Source organism: Candidozyma auris, chromosome 7, assembly GCF_003013715.1.
Source record: "Candidozyma auris chromosome 7, complete sequence".
NCBI lineage: Eukaryota > Fungi > Ascomycota > Pichiomycetes > Serinales > Metschnikowiaceae > Candidozyma > Candidozyma auris.
Window position 1 is genome coordinate 317,519 of NC_072818.1, and position 18,004 is coordinate 335,522.

The 18,004-nt window shown below is 40.2% G+C and overlaps 7 protein-coding genes across 7 annotated transcripts; 3 read left to right on the plus strand and 4 right to left on the minus strand. All coding sequences in view use genetic code 12, as the record gives it.

The window, feature by feature from the left end:
- Window positions 1-1,748: 1,748 nt before the first annotated feature.
- CJI96_0005262 (phosphatidylinositol-3,5-bisphosphate 5-phosphatase) lies at window positions 1,749-4,409 on the minus strand (the record flags this gene model as incomplete). Its single annotated transcript, XM_029036264.2, has 1 exon — window positions 1,749-4,409. One exon carries the CDS (start codon window positions 4,407-4,409, stop codon window positions 1,749-1,751), a length of 2,661 nt encoding a protein of 886 aa, XP_028889155.2.
- Window positions 4,410-4,681: 272 nt separating this feature from the next.
- CJI96_0005263 (uncharacterized protein) lies at window positions 4,682-5,932 on the minus strand (the record flags this gene model as incomplete). The annotated part of the gene is made up of 1 exon (XM_029036265.1): window positions 4,682-5,932. One exon carries the CDS (start codon window positions 5,930-5,932, stop codon window positions 4,682-4,684), a length of 1,251 nt encoding a protein of 416 aa, XP_028889156.1.
- Window positions 5,933-6,280: 348 nt separating this feature from the next.
- SBA1 (Hsp90 cochaperone SBA1) lies at window positions 6,281-6,865 on the plus strand (the record flags this gene model as incomplete). Its single annotated transcript, XM_029036266.1, has 1 exon — window positions 6,281-6,865. One exon carries the CDS (start codon window positions 6,281-6,283, stop codon window positions 6,863-6,865), a length of 585 nt encoding a protein of 194 aa, XP_028889157.1.
- Window positions 6,866-7,449: 584 nt separating this feature from the next.
- CJI96_0005265 (mitochondrial 37S ribosomal protein uS2m) lies at window positions 7,450-8,652 on the plus strand (the record flags this gene model as incomplete). The annotated part of the gene is made up of 1 exon (XM_029036267.2): window positions 7,450-8,652. One exon carries the CDS (start codon window positions 7,450-7,452, stop codon window positions 8,650-8,652), a length of 1,203 nt encoding a protein of 400 aa, XP_028889158.2.
- A 1,903-nt stretch (window positions 8,653-10,555) lies between these two features.
- On the plus strand, window positions 10,556-11,785 carry HSE1 (ESCRT-0 subunit protein HSE1; the record flags this gene model as incomplete). Its single annotated transcript, XM_029036269.2, has 1 exon — window positions 10,556-11,785. One exon carries the CDS (start codon window positions 10,556-10,558, stop codon window positions 11,783-11,785), a length of 1,230 nt encoding a protein of 409 aa, XP_028889160.2.
- A 520-nt stretch (window positions 11,786-12,305) lies between these two features.
- CJI96_0005267 (uncharacterized protein) lies at window positions 12,306-13,085 on the minus strand (the record flags this gene model as incomplete). The annotated part of the gene is made up of 1 exon (XM_029036270.1): window positions 12,306-13,085. The coding sequence occupies one exon, from the start codon at window positions 13,083-13,085 to the stop codon at window positions 12,306-12,308; it is 780 nt and encodes a 259-aa protein (XP_028889161.1).
- Window positions 13,086-13,280: 195 nt separating this feature from the next.
- Window positions 13,281-17,978, minus strand: CJI96_0005268 (putative ubiquitin-protein ligase; the record flags this gene model as incomplete). The annotated part of the gene is made up of 1 exon (XM_029036271.2): window positions 13,281-17,978. The coding sequence occupies one exon, from the start codon at window positions 17,976-17,978 to the stop codon at window positions 13,281-13,283; it is 4,698 nt and encodes a 1,565-aa protein (XP_028889162.2).
- Window positions 17,979-18,004: the final 26 nt, after the last annotated feature.

The following is an 18,004-nucleotide window of genomic DNA, read 5'->3' on the forward strand; positions in this document are numbered from 1 at the left end:
ATCTCGTTGAATTTAGCACACGCCAAAATAGGATTGATGCATGGCCGAAAAATTATGAAATCAAAAGATAAGCCTGAAAATCAATACGCAGAACTTAAATTGTTTTTTTGAGAGGGAGGGTATTTCAATAATTCTACGTAGGAACAGATCTGTATACTTAGATTAATATAATAGAAAGCTAACACAAACCTTCCGTCAGTCATTACATATTTTGTTTGGGAGATCATCAAAAATTCAATAGCACACTACCAAATTGATCATACAGTATAAGAGTAACAAAGAAATTCCTGACACTCATATGGGAATTCATGGTCTCACCTAGCTTCGTTACAATAAACTCACCTAAAACACTCTTAAAATTAAATTCATACCGGGTTGGCACCATTCCGCATTCCATCTCAGCGGTGCTTGTTCGATAGCCCTAATGCACAAAGGAGTCGAGACATCTTACAACAAGTTCTCTCAGTCTGTGAACATTCAGCACTTCTGCCTACGTCAGGAAGTTGTTGCGACACATTAGATATGGTAGATTCATAGAAAAGATACATATATCTTTAAGATCTTCATTAGAGAACATGAAATTTGATCATCAGCACCCAAGATGAACTCTTCTTGTAGCTCCCGGGCTTAAGAAATTTGGTTCCAGTTTGGCGGCCCCTTTGATACCGAATCTCTTCTTCTAGTCGTGTTCTCGCGTAGTTTAGTTTGAGCTCGCATCAATGCGGAGTTTTCAGTAAATCCACAGTATACATGGCTTTGTATTGGGACCATACTTACCAGAAGCTGACTACTAGATAGCCGATGAAGTTGTTTTTTATGTAATATTAATCAGATTAAGATTCATATTTGCTTGATTGTCCAAGCCTCGTAGGGAAATTAACTCATGAATACTTGAAGTAATTTTTAATGAGGATATCAAGAAATATACTTTGATTTATTAAAGTTTGGCGATATATTGCTAGACAGTCATGGGTAGTTAATGGGAATTTCTTCTGCATAAATGTGGATGTATTACTAGAGAAAAAGCTGTACATTCTTTTCTTACGCTAGCATTATACGGGTCATTATTGACTTCTATGTTCTCTTGATAATTGTTATCTTATCGTTTTTATGAGTATAAGATAAAGTTTTAACGAAGCGAAAATCACTTCCGGTGCTCACTCGTAGTTATCTCGAGTCATCATACAAAGAGTGGTAATGATGAAGTGTCACAAGCTGCAGAGTAAAGTTATGTTATTGTATTAAATGTATTCACCATTATCTTTATTGCATGTAATATGAAAGAGGTAAGTCGTGAAATTTGCTAGATGTGTTTTAATGGATGTCATGATTTGGTTTGATCTTTTTTTCGTTCTTGATTCATAAGCATTCCTAGATTACCTCCACTGGAGCTATCTTCTGTGGGGCTTGCAGCCTAATGACACCGCGGATCAATGATCAAAGTACTCACTCGACACTTTGTATGAATGCTACTATTTTATGTCATTACGAAGTGCATAGAAGTTTATGATGATACCTATCTGGTATGGATTATGGCACTTGTCTGCTGAAAATATCATAACAATTTTTATTCCCTTTTGTCGGGCATTGAGATTGATGATCGTAATGTTCCGCGGTAATTGTATTGGCAATGGCTACTCGAGAAGTTTTTGTACGGCAAAATGGCAAGAATTAAGTAATTGATTTTCATGAAATCTAGAGAAAAAGGAACCCATGAATTTTCACCCTTATTATAGGTTATACGTTTACTAAACATATTGCTCAGTGGTCATGAAAACCGTTGTTTGAAGAAAATCTTCCAAGTAGGATATGTAGTGCTGTGTGTCGTCCGAGCTAACGAACTTGTGCAGTGTGCTGAGACAATAACCGAACGATGGAGGTTGTGTTTTTGTTCTGTAAAACTCCTCTTCCTTTTCATCAAGCGCTATTGGCCTAATTAAACTCGCCTTCTTTTGCTCATGTAGAAATCGCAGAGGGTGTGACAATATGATTGAGAACAAACTTGCATCCGCAGAGGAACAAAGTATTCTTGCCGAAAAGTTATTTTCGTTGGGTTGCACTCCAAAATCGCGAACGTTCGTTGCACTTGATTCAATCAGTCTTGTCTCACTTGTTGTCGTATTGACCATCTCATTATCGACAGAATGTGAGCGATGTTGATTATGATGTTTTGGTATATATTTCCCTCTGCGTGATCCAAACGGGCTGTAATCAAACGATTTCGCTTCATTGGTGCTATTCGGAAAATATCTGGCGTTTGAGTTCATATTAAACTGATATACGTTTGTGAAAGACTGAAATTTCTTCGGAATGTAGCACTCGTTAAACCAATTATCAGAAAGCTCGTTTATATCGAGTCGAAGTTGTCGCAAAGGAAACAAGAGTGTATCGTTTTCACTCCTTATTAAACTTTTAACAGCGTTTTCATTATACCAACGGATATAGCTAACCTTATTGGAGAAGTCGACTGCAAGTCCTTGATTGTGCAAGTAGTAGTCATTCTGTAATTCCCACAATTTAGGCTTTTCTGGACTATAGATATAGTTTCCCAAAAATAAGTTGATAGCTTCTTGTCTAATAACATCGATGAAGGAGTTAGAGTAAATTCTTTTGATGCTGTTCAAAATATCTCTTGTATGCGAGCTCCACTGATTTATTCGCCTGTATGAGTCCATAGTATTGACCAAATTGGATCCGCCATATTGGACGGCTATAGTATCTCCATGATCATGGAACATCTCTGTGAGAATGTTGATTAAATCTGAATCATAGTCTAAGCTCGACGGAGACGCGAGAAATCCGAGGCTTTTTAGCTGCTGGTACAAGGCCTCCTTGCAAATGATGAATTGGGCCGCATTTGTACGATCCAAGCAGTCTATGCAATTTGTTCGTATTATACCTCTTTGGATCTTAGTCTCTACTAAAGTTTTGCCATTATGAAAAAATCCAGTCTTTTCAATGCTTGATTTTGCTAGGGACTCCAAGGGGCCAATAACATCTGCATTTTTTTTCGAATGTTTTGACATGTCAAAGGAGTGATACTGTAGTTTGTAAGGCTCAGGTAAAAACTGATTCAAATACGTCACACAATTAATGAACTGCCTGCTGAGTTTCAGTTCTCTAGGATGTTTCTCCTTTGTTTTGATGAGGTTGACGATGATTATGGGTAGGCCGTATCTTCTCATCAAATCGTCAAAATGTTGAGCAGAACTCTGATAAAATGGATCTGATAGATTGATCTCAATCGGGGGTTTAGGAAGACGATTGAGGTCTTGTGTCCAGTAAAGTGGAATCGAGCCTCTATGCTGAACATAACTTGTGAACCTCGGATTGGCGAAAAGACCATATTCAGGACTATGAAATGAAGTCGTCAACATATCATTAACGATCTGCTCTGTCTCTACTTCGTTCGCCACGTCACCTTTGTGATTGACACCGCGTTTTAAAAATCGTGCTCCAGCAAAATGATGTGAACGCCTAGCAATGATAGTTATAAAAAGCCTTCGACCGTAGATGGATATGCTGGCCTGGTCAATGAAGCCATGCACAATCGGCTGAAACCACTCGTAAGTAGCGATGTCTGTTTCATTAACAGGTCTGAGAAGACGTCCATTCCATACGAACCTGACATTTAAGCTTGTTTTATGATTATCGGGGTCACGGTGGCCCTTATCATATTGCCGTAATCTCAATAAATTTGTTTGAAGAGTGTTTGTGAGATCATAAGTGTAGCTAAAATAGAAGGTCTTGCCCAAATCAAGATACTTGAATATGGATAGTAATTTCTCCTCATCGCTATACTTATTAGGCCGCCGATATTCAAGTGAGAGAGGGATGAGTTTTGTTTCATCCACATGGTACACAAAATGCCCGCCAACCAAAGCAACTTGACTACATTTCGTTATGATAGATAGATAATATGCACCAGTAAACCTGATGAAGCCCAAGAGTCCATAGGCGTGTGCAATCTTGTGTATACCACCCTCTATCGATTCATTTAACCCTTTCATCAACTCTATGACATCGTTTCTTGTGTAAAAGAAATTTTTCTCTTCGATTATGGAGAGAGTGCCTCTCTCAGAGTCCGAAGTTATCTCGATTATTCGAAAGAGACTTTCTTTCGCATTACTCCCTACAATATACATGGTGGTACTGGAGTTATAAATAGTGAACCGCTGCAAAATTATGCGTCTGTTGTTTCGTTCATATCCTTTCCGATCCGAACTTCTTTCTGAGGTGGTCGCTTCAAAATCGTCGAATCCCTCTGTGCCTAGGAGATTCTCTGCAAAACGATCAGCTTCGTGATAGAAATTGGCTTGAGATGAGCCATCTGGGACATGACTCAAGTCCGGTGATTCCTCATTTTCATTATCACTAGAGTTATGATTCATACCGTGAGGGTGAACCATTATCTCACTGTGCTGACTATTGAGGATCAATTGTCATTCAAGTACTTTATTGCGAGCTCAAATGACGCACAGGAACTTGTCTCGATGGTAGCTTCCACAAATTAAAATCGAGTATAATGCTGTATCAAAGTTTTATGTGGGAAGCTGAAGCTTGTTACGTTAGCTCTCTTTGAGATTCCTGTATTTACGATGCTACATGCAGTATTCTATATCTTTGAAATATTCCAGAAAAAAAATTCTTTTGAAAAATAAGGCAAAAGAACCCCGATGTATCAGAGCTCTCCTAGAATAGGAATTCTCCATTTTAACCCTCTAGCATCGTAGGAGCAACGGGGTTTTTGTGCCTCATTGTCGCGATCGTCAAGCTCATAGTCTCCAAATCTGTTGACAAATTGTCGTCTTTGATATATTGTATTGAACTTGTAAGATCTACGATTGAAGTTATTATGGAAGTAAAATTTGGCGTAGCCCATCAAGTTTTCCTCAAAAGACTCTTCACTAGTTGATTGAAAATCATCGGGAAAGATATTATCGAATTGATCGATGATATCATTCGGATCGCCTGTTCCGTAGTCTCTTTTCTCAATGGCATCATGAGCTCCATTTTGGACATGATTTAAAGCTTTGTAAAAGTTCTTAAGAGGCAAATTGATGAAATACTTGTAGTTAGTCTCCTGGCAGCTGTAATAAAGGAGATCGTAGTCATTGAACAACATTGACGGTTGAGATATGTCGATGAAGAAAATTCTGAACCCAGATTTAAGATAAAGCCCAATCTCTTCCATTGTCAATTCCAATTTTTGAAGTTTGCCGTGACGAGAAAAGCCCTCGTCTCCCTTACAATGCATTGGCTCCCGCACATGAAATTCACCAATTTTTAAAAAACAGAATTGCCTTTTGGGAAGGATCTCGTTAATATTTGTCGGAGGATAAAAAGTTTGGGTTATAACTTCTCCTTCTTCATTCGTATACTTAAGATCAAATTTGGTCGTTCCGAGACCTCTGCCTGATTTGATCACAAGGCCTATATTTAGATTGTATGTTCCAGGAGCCAACCAAACCGCTTTGTTGTATGAAAGAAGATATGAGCGGTTTATTTCCACATAATGATTGAAAACGTAGTTAGTAGGCTCGTCAATTTTGTAGTCGGAGTATTCTGCAAATAAGCGTTTGTTTTTGAATAACGAATAGACATATCTCCATGAGTCTTTGACGTACATGGCATGTATGATCTCAGAGGGCAGAATTCCTGATTTTCCCTTGTAGTCATAAAGTTTCAATCTGGTGCTTATTACCTCTCTCGAGCGTTGACGAAAAGCATCGAGCATCTTGATGTATGTCCGGAGCCAGGGATATACCTTAGCAATGATATCTATGACATCTTCGCCAAAAACTCTAATGAGTTTATCGTAGTATAGATCATTATATAGGAAATAGAAATGAGAATTGACATATTTCAACGAGGAAGTGGGACATAGCTTGAGCAACCGGACCTGAATTTCTAAAGGAAGGTTGTCAAGCATTGATATTAATTCTGGTCTAATCTGAAGATTAAGCAATTATGTAACGGATCCCGTGATGTTTGAGCGTCCCAACACGTGAGATCAAAGCTGGGGTACAGATTGTGACGAACAACTACGTAAGCAGACATCCTATCGATCCTTTTTCGAAGACAACTAATCTACTGGTAAATGTTTTGGGTCCTCAAAGCAGAAACTTCATTTTTTAGCTCATAATTCTTCGCTTTTGCCCAATTGCTTCCTTAGTTCAACATCTGCCAAATATATTAGAGTCACATGATCGAACATTCTCGAATAATAGAGCGAGCATAAAAGACGGATCAAAGGCAAGCTTTCAATCCTAAGTTAATCATGGTTATTCATCCTGTCGTTACCTGGGCCCAGCGCTCCAATGAGACTGAAGCTGATAAAAATTTGTTGTTCCTAACTATTGAGGTCCAAGATCCTCAGGACACCAAGATAGAATTGACCTCTGACGCTCTTAGGTTCTCGGCCCAATCACCAAATGGTTTGGATACTTTTGAGTTGAACTTGGAATTTTTTGCCCAGATCGACCCCAAAAACTCTCATTGGAATGAAGCTGGCAATCACATATCTTTCATTATTCGTAAGGCCGAAGCCCAAGCTGAGTACTGGCCAAGATTGTTAAAAGAGAAACTAAAACTCCACTATATAAAAACAGATTTCGACAAATGGGTCGATGAGGATGAGCAAGATGATCAAAACGACGATTCCAACTTGGATATGGCTAATTTGATGGGTGGCGGTGGTTCAGGATCACCAGGTGACTTAGATTTTTCGAAGCTTTTGTCTGGTGCAGGTGCTGGAGGAGGTGAAACTCCAGACATCAGTGCGTTAGCTAGTCAATTGGGAAATGCAGACTCTAGCAATCCTGTTGATGAAAAAGATGAAGACGAGGAAAAAGAGAGCAAATGATGCTGTTGTCCGAACTGCATCAATTTTGTCTAGTTGTTTCAGTAATAAATTCTCCGAAACTTATGAGATTCACGTGTATTGTGTAGTAGAAGGACAACGTCCGACAAAAGTTGCGAAAACGTTGATAGTTGGTGCAATCATCTATTGCTCCCTTCACAAACAAGACAAGGATGCTAGTACCAGAACAAGCCTCTCTCATAATCAAAGCAGCTGCATCGAATAGACTGGGCGATATCATCAATCTGGTATGATGAAGGGAATTTATCACTCGTACATTTGCGGAAGAAAGGTTAAACAATTCTAAGTCTTTTTCATTTTCAAGAATAACGATCATACTTCCATATGCAAAAGAATCACGCATTTGAAAAAAAAAAAAGAAAATACTCCTCTGATTTGAGAAACCACATTAGCTCCCCAGCTCCAAATATGTTTAAGTTTTGTCACGTGACAATTCCTCTGAAAATTTTGAAGAGCGAGGTAGCATAACTTCATCATCAAAAATGGGCTTTGTAATTCTTCAAAGGGGCACACAGAAAATCCCAATCGCATTTCGAAATGCAGCATCTATCAACTTTCTGCAATTCATGACAATTCAAGCTTTGGATCAGAAGCAGCTTAGAGAACAGGCTATCGCGGAAGCCTTGGCTAAGGAGGAGGAAGCGAAAGCCAAAGAAAAAGTTATCAGGGAGACAAGAGATAGAATGAAAAATCTCATTTCAGACATCAATAGTAGACCTTCTGTGGCGGTCCTTAAGGAGTCAGAGTTTCTTGAAAAAAATATCAATGAAGCTGACAAGCTTAAACAACTTGATGAAGAAATCGAGTCATTACTCAAACAAAGTATCAAACTTCCCGCTTTCAAGGTCGCTAACAGACCTTGGTTTGTTAAGCCGTCGATTGATCAGAATGATGAGTTTCCAGATGGATCCAGTACTAAAAAAATTCAGCTGACTACTAACTCACAAACAAGTACCTACCCAAATTTGAAACCAACCCCTGACTATAGACCATATTCTGAACCTGAGCTTCATCTTAGGCATCTCTTTCATGCTCAGAATAGTGGCAAGCTTGGCTCATTCTTGTATGACACTTACAGCGCAAAGGATGATACCATTGATCCACCTGCAATATCGGATATTAGTATAAACCATCTTCTAAGTGCTGGATGTCATCTTGGTCATGCAAAGTCGCAATGGAGACCCTCCACACAGCCTTACATTTACGGGGAATACAGGGGAATGCATCTCATTGACCTAAACGAGACATTAGCAGCTCTTAAACGCTCAGCACAATTGATGAAGGATGTGGCGAAAAAGGGAGGAGTTATACTTTTTGTCGGTACAAGTAGACAAGCTGAACAACAACGTGCATTGGAAGAAGCTGCCCGGAGATGCAACGGTTACTATGTATCACGGAAGTGGTTGCCCGGAACGATTACCAATGCACTAGAGCTCATCAAGCAGAATAAAGGAAAGAACTTGGTCGAAGTTGATATGGGTGATCAACATACTAATAGCGACATGGGGCAGTTTGGTTTTGTTAAGCCAGATCTTGTATTTATTGTGAATCCCATCGAGAATCGTCACCTCATAAACGAGTGTACCATTGCTCGAATTCCTACAGTTGGACTCTCTGATACGAACATGGAACCATCACTTTTATCCTACCCAATTCCTTGCAATGATGACTCCGTTAGAGCCACTTCACTTATCTTAGGAGTTTTATCCAAAGCTGCGGAGGATGGAGTGCTCGCAAGAAGATTGCAATTCCAGCAGGCATGTGCTTGATCACCTCATGCTATACACTGACCGCATGCTAAATTTGTACATAACTTTAAAAAGCTATTTATGTAACACAAAAGGACGTCTTTCATACAGATTTATCCTTCTGAGGAGGTTCATCTTCATCCTCATCTTCTGACTCACTTCTTTCGTCTGCTTTAACGCCGCCAACAACGTATCTATACAAAATTCTCAATATTAGGAATAACCAATAAGCATTCAAGACTTGCAATGCAAAAATGAGCCCAAAGACAATGGGCTGAGAAATCCAACATTTGTATTGCTGCGTTTCCCAATTCAACTCCCACTCACCAACGGTTTTAAACTCAGTGAGTACTGACCATAATATTTTTAGATTCACATAGTGTCTGAGATAGATCCAAATAAATACAAAGCCTATTAAAAATGGCCCTGTGAGAATCGAATCGAGATAGTTCAACGTTTTCGAAGTTGCTAAAAAAAAGTCCGAGACATCCATGGTAACATAAATTTCGAGCCCCATCCACGTGAAATGAAATCTGTAGGACAACCAAATGAGCGCAATCGTGATAATGTGGTGAAGAATAAGCTCATGGAAGTCCTTTCTAGGTTTTTCAAGCTGGAGAATTAGAACAACGGATTGTTGAACCCAAAAGGCCGCCTGTCCGAGGTAGTATACTTTGAAAAGCCAATCATGCGTCTTGTGAGGGTAACTTTCGTACAAAGGAGTAGTCTCAAAAAACCAAAGTGGCATTCTGGACATAACATAAAGTCCATAGGGGCCAGACAAACCATAATAGAACATTGCGTAACTTTGCTCCATAAATCTATTAACTTTGTGCGGCCTTGTGACACCTAACATGCCCGCGAGAGGCCTCAAAATTACGCACATCATAAATTCTCTCAAAAATGTAAAAAAAAGAGCGTAAAATGCAACAAAATAGAAGTCATTCACACCTTTTCCATACTGATCTGTTCCAACGATATGGTACGATGGTTTAATGAGTTTTTTGAGATTTTCATGAATCGAGTTTGATTCAGTAGTACCAAAGTACGAAATGTAGAACACCGAAAGGATAATGAACGGATTTATCCAAGTGTGTCTGAATGACAATTCCTTAAATGCAACAAACATTTTGCGTATTATTGCAACATCGGTCCTTGATTCATCGCTCAAAGCACGCACACGCTGATTCAGCTTTTGCCTTTGCGAGGCTGTGAGCTTCATAGTCGAAAAGCCTGGTGCTGCTGTATCACCAACATTGATGTTTCCGACTGAAGAGCCCCTCCGCCGACGAGTAGGCTTGGGTGACGAAGAAGCGCTCATTTTAGAGTCCTATCAAAATGAGTCTTTCTGCCTTGTAGTGGAACAAAAAATGAGAAAAAGAAGAAAATCAGTCTTAGAATAACACTTGGTGTACTGATTTTCATGTACGTCATCCGCAAGAATCTCATCATTGCGTAGTGTTTGAGCCTGTCCTGGGTACAGGATAGTATTTCCTAATGTGCGACGTAATTAGATCACACAGAAACGTGTGTAATATCTATCTCAGTATATAAACTAAACTTAACTTATTAATTAAGTAAAACTCTTCATATTTATACTCATCTGGGTAGCACACGCAAGTATCACTTGACCGGGTAGGTACGTAAGTACAACAAGTACTGTACATAAGACAGAAGAACACTCCGTGCTAACACGTAGTGGCCCTATTCTTCAAAAGACTGGGATACATTTAACTAAAAATTTTGTATACACTAGCATAAGTAGAATGTCATCTAGTTAATTTGATATCACATAGTACGGCAAGATGTTTGGTGCATGAACCTCACATCTTGAAGGTTTCTCTGGTAATCCGAGGGAAGGCGGGTAAAGTATACTGTTCTTCCGCGATTTTGTGGAGACTATTGAAGCTAGTCAACTACTTCCATGACTTTACAAACTTTGATAAATAGGGCAACCGATTGCACCTTAACAGATGATAATTGGCAATACATCCTCGATGTTTGCGATGAAATTTCCAAGGATCCTGAAACAAATTCACGAGCAGCCATAAAGCACATCAAAGGTCGGCTCGCCACCAGGGACGCTAACATCCTCTTCAGAACTTTGACACTTATAACTGCCATCGCTGAGAACTGTGGTTCGCGACTGAAACAGGAAATTGCATCTAATGAGTTTCTTCAGACTCATATGCTAGCGAAGCTATCGGACAAAAAAGTGCACAAACAGGTCAAGTTGAGAATTGCAGAGGTACTCCAACATCTTAGGAAGAGCTTTGAAGGCGATCCTTCACTTCGGCCCATACAAGATGCATGCAAGGTTTTGACCTCCAAGTATACTCAATTCTGCAAAGCACCACCATCAAAGCCAGCAAAGACTGCGATTGAGTGGAAAGAGAAGGAGCAGGAAGAACAAGAATTAGAAAGGGCCTTGAAGCTCTCAGTACAAGAGTACGAACGTGAGAAGAATACCAAAGAAAGCACCTTAGTGTTTGAACCTTCAACAAATGAAAGAAGCGGGCGCCTTGACCCTGGCCACAGTTCAAGAAATGATCACCAAACTATATCGATTGCTAATGTAAAGAAAGTTCGTGCACTTTACGACCTAATTTCGTACGAGCCTGATGAGCTTTCGTTTAAGAAAGGTGATATTATCACTGTGATCGAGTCTGTTTATCGAGACTGGTGGAGAGGAACTATGTCGAATGGAAAGCAAGGAATATTCCCGTTAAACTATGTCACTCCCCTTGTCCGAAAATCTCCCGAGGAAAGCGCACGGGAAGCAGCAATAGAAGAAAGGATGTTAAAGACTGAACAAACAAAAATTGAGGAGCTACTAGCTCTCCTTTCCTCGAAATCCTCCTTGGTGAACGAAGATAGAGTTACGGAGCTATTCAATGAGGTTCTTCCGGTGAAATCATCTTTGGCGAAAGCGATAGAGAAGTATAGTCTTCGGAAGGACGAATTAGGATCCCTTCATGGAAGGATGAATGAGGCAAATAACTACTACAACTTATTGATTGATAAAGTTGTGAATTCGAGGGGCGAGGTAAGGCTGTCGCAGATACTCCCGTATCCATCAGAGTCTAGCTTTCGTGGAGCGGTGTTACAAGAGCAGTCGACAAGTAGTGGTTTTGGAAATCAATATAGCGGATGACCATAGTTTGGTTTCTACACAATCAATTGACGGGTACTAAAGCTTAGATGAAGACACATCAACACATTCTTAATCTTGCTTTATGTTATTTGAATATTCTTTTTTTTTTTTTTTCTTCTACTTCTGGCTCTCGTAGGCAAACCACAAGATGTGTGACCAGTGCATTCTCTTGTATCTTACTGCATAGAAAATTGATCCCCCATAACAACATGTCTAGTTTGTATGGATTTAGGGAAGAAGAGAATAGTCAACGATTTAACCAGCTTGCTGATACCTTGAATCAATTTAGAAATACAGTCGAGAATGATATACAAGGAGGCTTGAGAACCGAGCAAAATTTATTGGACTCTTTGAATGATAATTTCTCACAATTGTGGACACGAGTCAAAAGAACAAGTACTGATCTTTCAGCAGTGATAAAACGCAATTCGAACCTCAGTCGAATTGTTGGCTTGATTCTCGCTGCTTTCTTCGTTGCGTGGATGCTTTATAAACTACATTCATATTGATAGAGCTTGCATTAGCGATTTGCGACATTCGATCCTAGTTTATAATTTCCAATCGCTTTTCCCCAATTGACTTTTGATTTCGTAACTGGAAGCAACCTACGCAAATGCTTAAAGTGATTTTGATTCAAATCATCGAATTGCTTGACAATGTGTAGAGTAATTTGATCCTCCGTGGATTTGATGAAATCAATCATTTCCTCTGGGGATTCATCGCGAATTGATTGACTCACTTTGTCTTCAAAATGAAGACGAACATTGCCATCTTCATAATAGTGAATATCCGCATTCAATTTTGCTTCAACTTTCTGATTACGAAATGTGTAGAGACACTTCCATGAACCACTCAAAAAGTTGTCGGGTTCTATAATCTCACTTATAATCAAGACATGCACCGCATCGGCCGTTGGTAAAACATCAAATTTACACGATGATGGGTAGTGGCGATGACTATAGGCAGCAAGCAATTCAACAAGTACTTCGTAGTACGAAGGTCTATCGACTTCGGATATGTACTTCTCACGGTCGACAGGTTCCAATGACGAGAAATCAAGATTGTATTTGAATCCACTTTGGTAGTCAACAAATTTACCGCTAACAGGGTCTTTTGTGATTTCAGATATGACCACCTCAGAGTTTGCGTATCCCGTCTTTTCAAGGTGCTGGGCGACGACGCTGTTGATCAACAGAGAATTCGCGGATGGAACAAGCCGTGAAATGGACTCCTTGACTTGTTGTAATTCACCATCAGGAGCTGTAGCAACTAATTGTTCAATCGTCTCCCTTAATTGCATTGTTTTGAGACTTGAATCGCAATATATGAAGAGTACCGTTTCATTGACACGCACACCGAACTGGGGAAAGTCTGTACACAGACCTACCTGAGAGCATACTTGAGAGCCGTAACTCCATGAAATACAACTTGAAATTTCAAAAAAAGAAAAAAAAGAAAACTTATACATTTAGCTGTGAAGGACTTATTCATAAGTTCATGATAAATGAAAAGAGTCAGCTCCCTCTGTGATTGCTCTAATTAATTTTGATCTCATGATATCAATCAGCGAATAGTCAGGAAGCTTCAAATACAGCGCACACGTCATCACTGATGGTAGATAATTATCGCTACCTAAGTCTTCGTCAGGATTTTTTTTGACAACTGTAAATTCTGGACGTAAACTCTTAAACCCCCCTATTGGCAACCTCGGGGATCCTGTAAGAAATTGCAAAAATTTGCGACGGTGCTCTTGATCAAAAGAGCTGAGAATTTTAGCTAGACGGATAACCGAAGCGGACGATTTCGTGTATCCATGATTTGCTTGAATCGCTCCCAAGATGGTAGCCTCAGCCCAATCTTCTTCCCCGGATCCGAAAACCTTGCATAGCTCTTCTGGAGAGAAAACATTTAAAGATTTCATGGGAAAGACAGTTGAGAAACCTTCAGCAAGCTTCTCGATTTGTCGAATGACTCCATCTTTTAATATCGCTGCAAGAATAGCGTCAACGTACTCTGTAATATTTTCGTGGGTGACTCTGGTATTGGCACCATTTAAAATGAGCTCGTATTCTGGCATTCCTGGGAGCGTAAAGAAGAGCTCCAAACTTTGTATTGTGTCCTTTTCCTGAGAAGCCTGATGACATGATGCAATGTCGAGGAGACTTTGCAAGCTCCGGGCAAGTGACTCGTCCACACTTGACAAGGTTTCTAAAGTTAGATGTTCGTTCCACTCATGCATCAGACCTTTTTCAAGTAGCCTAAGAATCGTGAATGTAAGAGGGTGCAACTCAATGTCAACAATTCTAGAGTCGAACAAGGACCTCGCCAAAAACTTTCCTAGACAGAAAAACAAGTGTAAGATCTTTGAATTATACTTTCTTTTTGAAGGCAGTTGGTGCATCACTTGGGGAAACAATCCCATTTTTGAATTCACATAGGTTGCCATAGAATCGCAGCTCTCGTAGCTGTCCAGATTTCGCCAAAGATGCAAATTGCTTCTTTGAAACTCTCGAGATACCATTGAATAAAACTCTAACGTTGGTCCAAGACCCGAACCAACCTCATTGTAGTACTCGATCTCAAGTATTCCAGGAGAAGAGCCAAACTTTTCCAAGACCTTGAGGGCACTTTGAAATAGGATACTTCTCGATATACGAACCTTTTGACGACTTATGCGGCCCAACTGAACTCCTCGCGAGCGGGGCTCGGTAGCTTGGGTCCAAACCTCCGGCCCAAGAGTATTCTGCCAATGGTTTATCAATCTTGAATATCCAAAAGATGTGTTTCTTAAAAATAACATCCTAGACTCCAAAGGAAATAGAAACGAAAATTCACGGGTTAGCGCCATGGTCCACGATGGTTGTGTTCCGCTGGCGAAAACAAGGATTTCCTCTAATTGTCTTCTCAACTTTAAAGTGAGCTCCCAACTCCTGAAAGCATCATCAGGTAGGTTCGCTAACCCTTTTTTTCTGAGCCTGATATTCAACCTGTAAAAAAATTCGAGTAATCTTAATATCGTTAAGGTATCAGAGCCGATGATATCTTGTGTCATCATGTCATGCTTCAAGATGGAGCTAGTCGATCTCAAGAGATTGTTGTTTCGCTTGAACTTGATTGTGTGAACCTTTGTCCACATTTCCGAGAGCGAAGAAGAACTCTTCGGCTGTGTCAAGTCGTAGATTGCACCAAAAATCGTAGTGTCAGTCGGTATGAACTCATCGTTTATAACAAATTGGAAATCGTCCTGTTCAGTTGCCAATTTTGGATCCTTATCACTGAAAATCGGAATGCGCCTGAAATCCCTGGAATCTTCGAGCATTTGACGCTGTTTAAGAAACTGTTCTACGGATCGAAAGGTGGCTATTGCCTGAACGTACACAATGACCGGTCCGTCGTCATCACCATCACTTGTTTCATGAGGTACAAGCCGCAATCGAAATTGTCGAGCAAGATTAGTTGCGTGTGCGGGATCGCGGCTCGAAGTCTTTTCTGTTGCAGAAACGATATCGAACGACTCAGTTCTCTGGAGGGAGTCCAAAAGTAATTCTATCAAGTGTTTCGCAGCTTTTAGGTCACCAAAGATGATATCGACAAAAGACCTGCCCAAATTCGTAGTGAATATATCGGGGCAAGCGGCTGCAGAAAATTCCGATGCCATTACATCCGTGACACCCAGGCTCAATAATTCATAACTGGACATACCATCAGACCCCGACAAGAGGAGGTATTTAAGTTGCGACCAAGCAGTTTCACATTGTATAAGGGAGGAATTGGTAGAGCCTTGAATTGCCTTGAAACAGCTTTTCAATTGACTGTGAGTTGCAAAGTCTTCATTCACAGAACCTGACTGATACCCTTTTTTTAGGCCACCTAGAAGAGTGGCTTCGTTGTTGAGCTTGCTTAGGACGTGATTAATGGTGATGTGGTTCCCAACTGCAATAAGCTCCGGATCAGAAACATCCAAGAACTTTGAACGAGTTAGACTAATGATTTCTGGAACATTAGAGCCATCAGAGTCGGCGTTACCACTCATGTAGCAGTGCGCCTGTAAAGCTTGGTGAATGATACCCCCAAGTGCTTCAACATCGTGGAAAACACCTCCCTTTTCTAAACCAAGGGAGCAAGCTGAAAACGACTTGATTAAAATGGTTTTCACAATCTTCAATGATGATATCATCTGCAAACCAGTATAAACTTTGAAGGATTGTTCGATGGAGATTGCGTCAGGTGCCTGAATAAGCTCAGTTTTGCCTGCATTAATCATAGATGCTAATACGTTAGTCAAGTCTTTAGAATATGATTTGAGCACTGGAATTTCTGATTCAAAGAACGTGAATACTCTGTAAATACAGAGACTTACGATCCGGCGTAACTCTCCGTCCATGCTTGCAAGATAGGTTCGCAAGATAATTGGCCACGTCCACTCAACGAATCGCTGAACATCACACTCTTGACTTTTAAAGGTCTCAACCCTGTGAACATTATGTTTGTTTCTTTGCCCTGAGTTGCGATATGTCGCGAGCATAAAGGGGGAGTCACTGATATCGTAATTAGCTGGTAGAATTGCTGCAATTAGTTGAAGTGTGCATAAGAGAAGTTCTCTTGGAACTGCAATTAATTCCTCAACAGTAATGTCCTCGTTGACACAATCATCGATTGCAAGAGATCGTTTAGAGCCGGTTGACCCTAAATCCTTCCTAAAATTAAGGAATGCTGCATTTAGGTACTCTCCAACATCTATAGCAAGCAATAACTCGGATAGCTTAATTGATGTACTTGACATTGTAACGAGAGATTGAAGTAGTCCAACGCTAACTCCATAGCTTGAAGCTGAATCCTTATTTGAGAAGCCCGAGATAGTACTCACATATTTCACAATGAATGTAAGTAAGAGTTTATCGGCAAACAAGGACTCCAACAACTCTGGCTTGGATTTAAAACTATCGACAATTCGTGAAATAGAACGCCATACACTCTCAGAAACCTCGTGGTCGTGGACTTGCTTGACAACATCCATGAGTTTTCCAACTATATCCTTCACCTTGCTAAAATTTGTTTCATTCAAATGGTGGCAGGTATTGGAAACTATCGTTAGGCATTTGCGCTGAGCGTGGACTGTCAAAAAATCAATATTAGTCAAGCACGCCGAGAGACCATCACTTTCTATGATAGCACTATGAGCAGTCCTCTCTCTCGACATCATTTCAAGGGTTTGTAATGCTTGTTCAGTCAAATCAATATACGTGATTTCGTGAATGCGGGAGACCAAAACCTCAACAGCACCACTGCTTAGCGCGTCATGAATGAAGTCTTGATTCACCTCAACAAAGTTGAAAAGACAGCGACAAGCAACAAGGTGAAGCTCTAAATGATCCATAAGTGAGGGATCTCGTAATATATCAGTTAAAGCTTTGGCTAGCCTGTTCGAAGGCACCAAGCGTTCTGCAGTTATGCCGTTCATCATAAGTAGTCTTTCAGAAAGCTCAGACAAAGTCTCCATAATTAGAATTGGCTCTTCTCGCTGAGTTAGATTTGATATGAGAGCGTCGAATTCTGAGACCTGCCTTCTGTCGGGATATTCGTCTGTAGTCCCAACCAACCTTTGAACGACGTCGATGAAACTAGTTCCACTAACTAAACCTTGATCTCTTCCAACCAATTCTCTCAAGATATTTGCACGATATTGACGGGCGATATTCATATCATCCGAATTTGACTCATCGACATTTATTCTCTCGTCATCAAGTTCCCCACCATCCACATTTTCTTCTCCCGCGTCATCAATATCATGCTCCTCGTCATTGCCATCCTCCCCATCACTATCATCCTCCTCATCGTCATCATCTTCCTCATCATTGTCGTTCTCCGCGACATTATCGTCATCAATCTCTAGATCGTCATTATCATTATCACCGTCATCATCCTCCATCTTGTCTTCATTATTATTCTCGTCTACACTGAAACACAAATATGAATTCTCTGCACTTGCATGATCATTGACATTTGCGAAACCCTCGTTGGTTTGAAATAGCGCATTAGATGAACTGGGTGCTCTTTGCTGTGACATAGATTGGTGAGAACCAGATTGATTCAAGTGAGAGCTATTGACCTTAGAGCTCTCAGTGTGAATTATTTTGTAATCACCATGATTTCGAAGGGAATTTTCCTTTGATATATTCGGACTGTTCACCATAGTGTTCTTTGCTGATCATACACTGT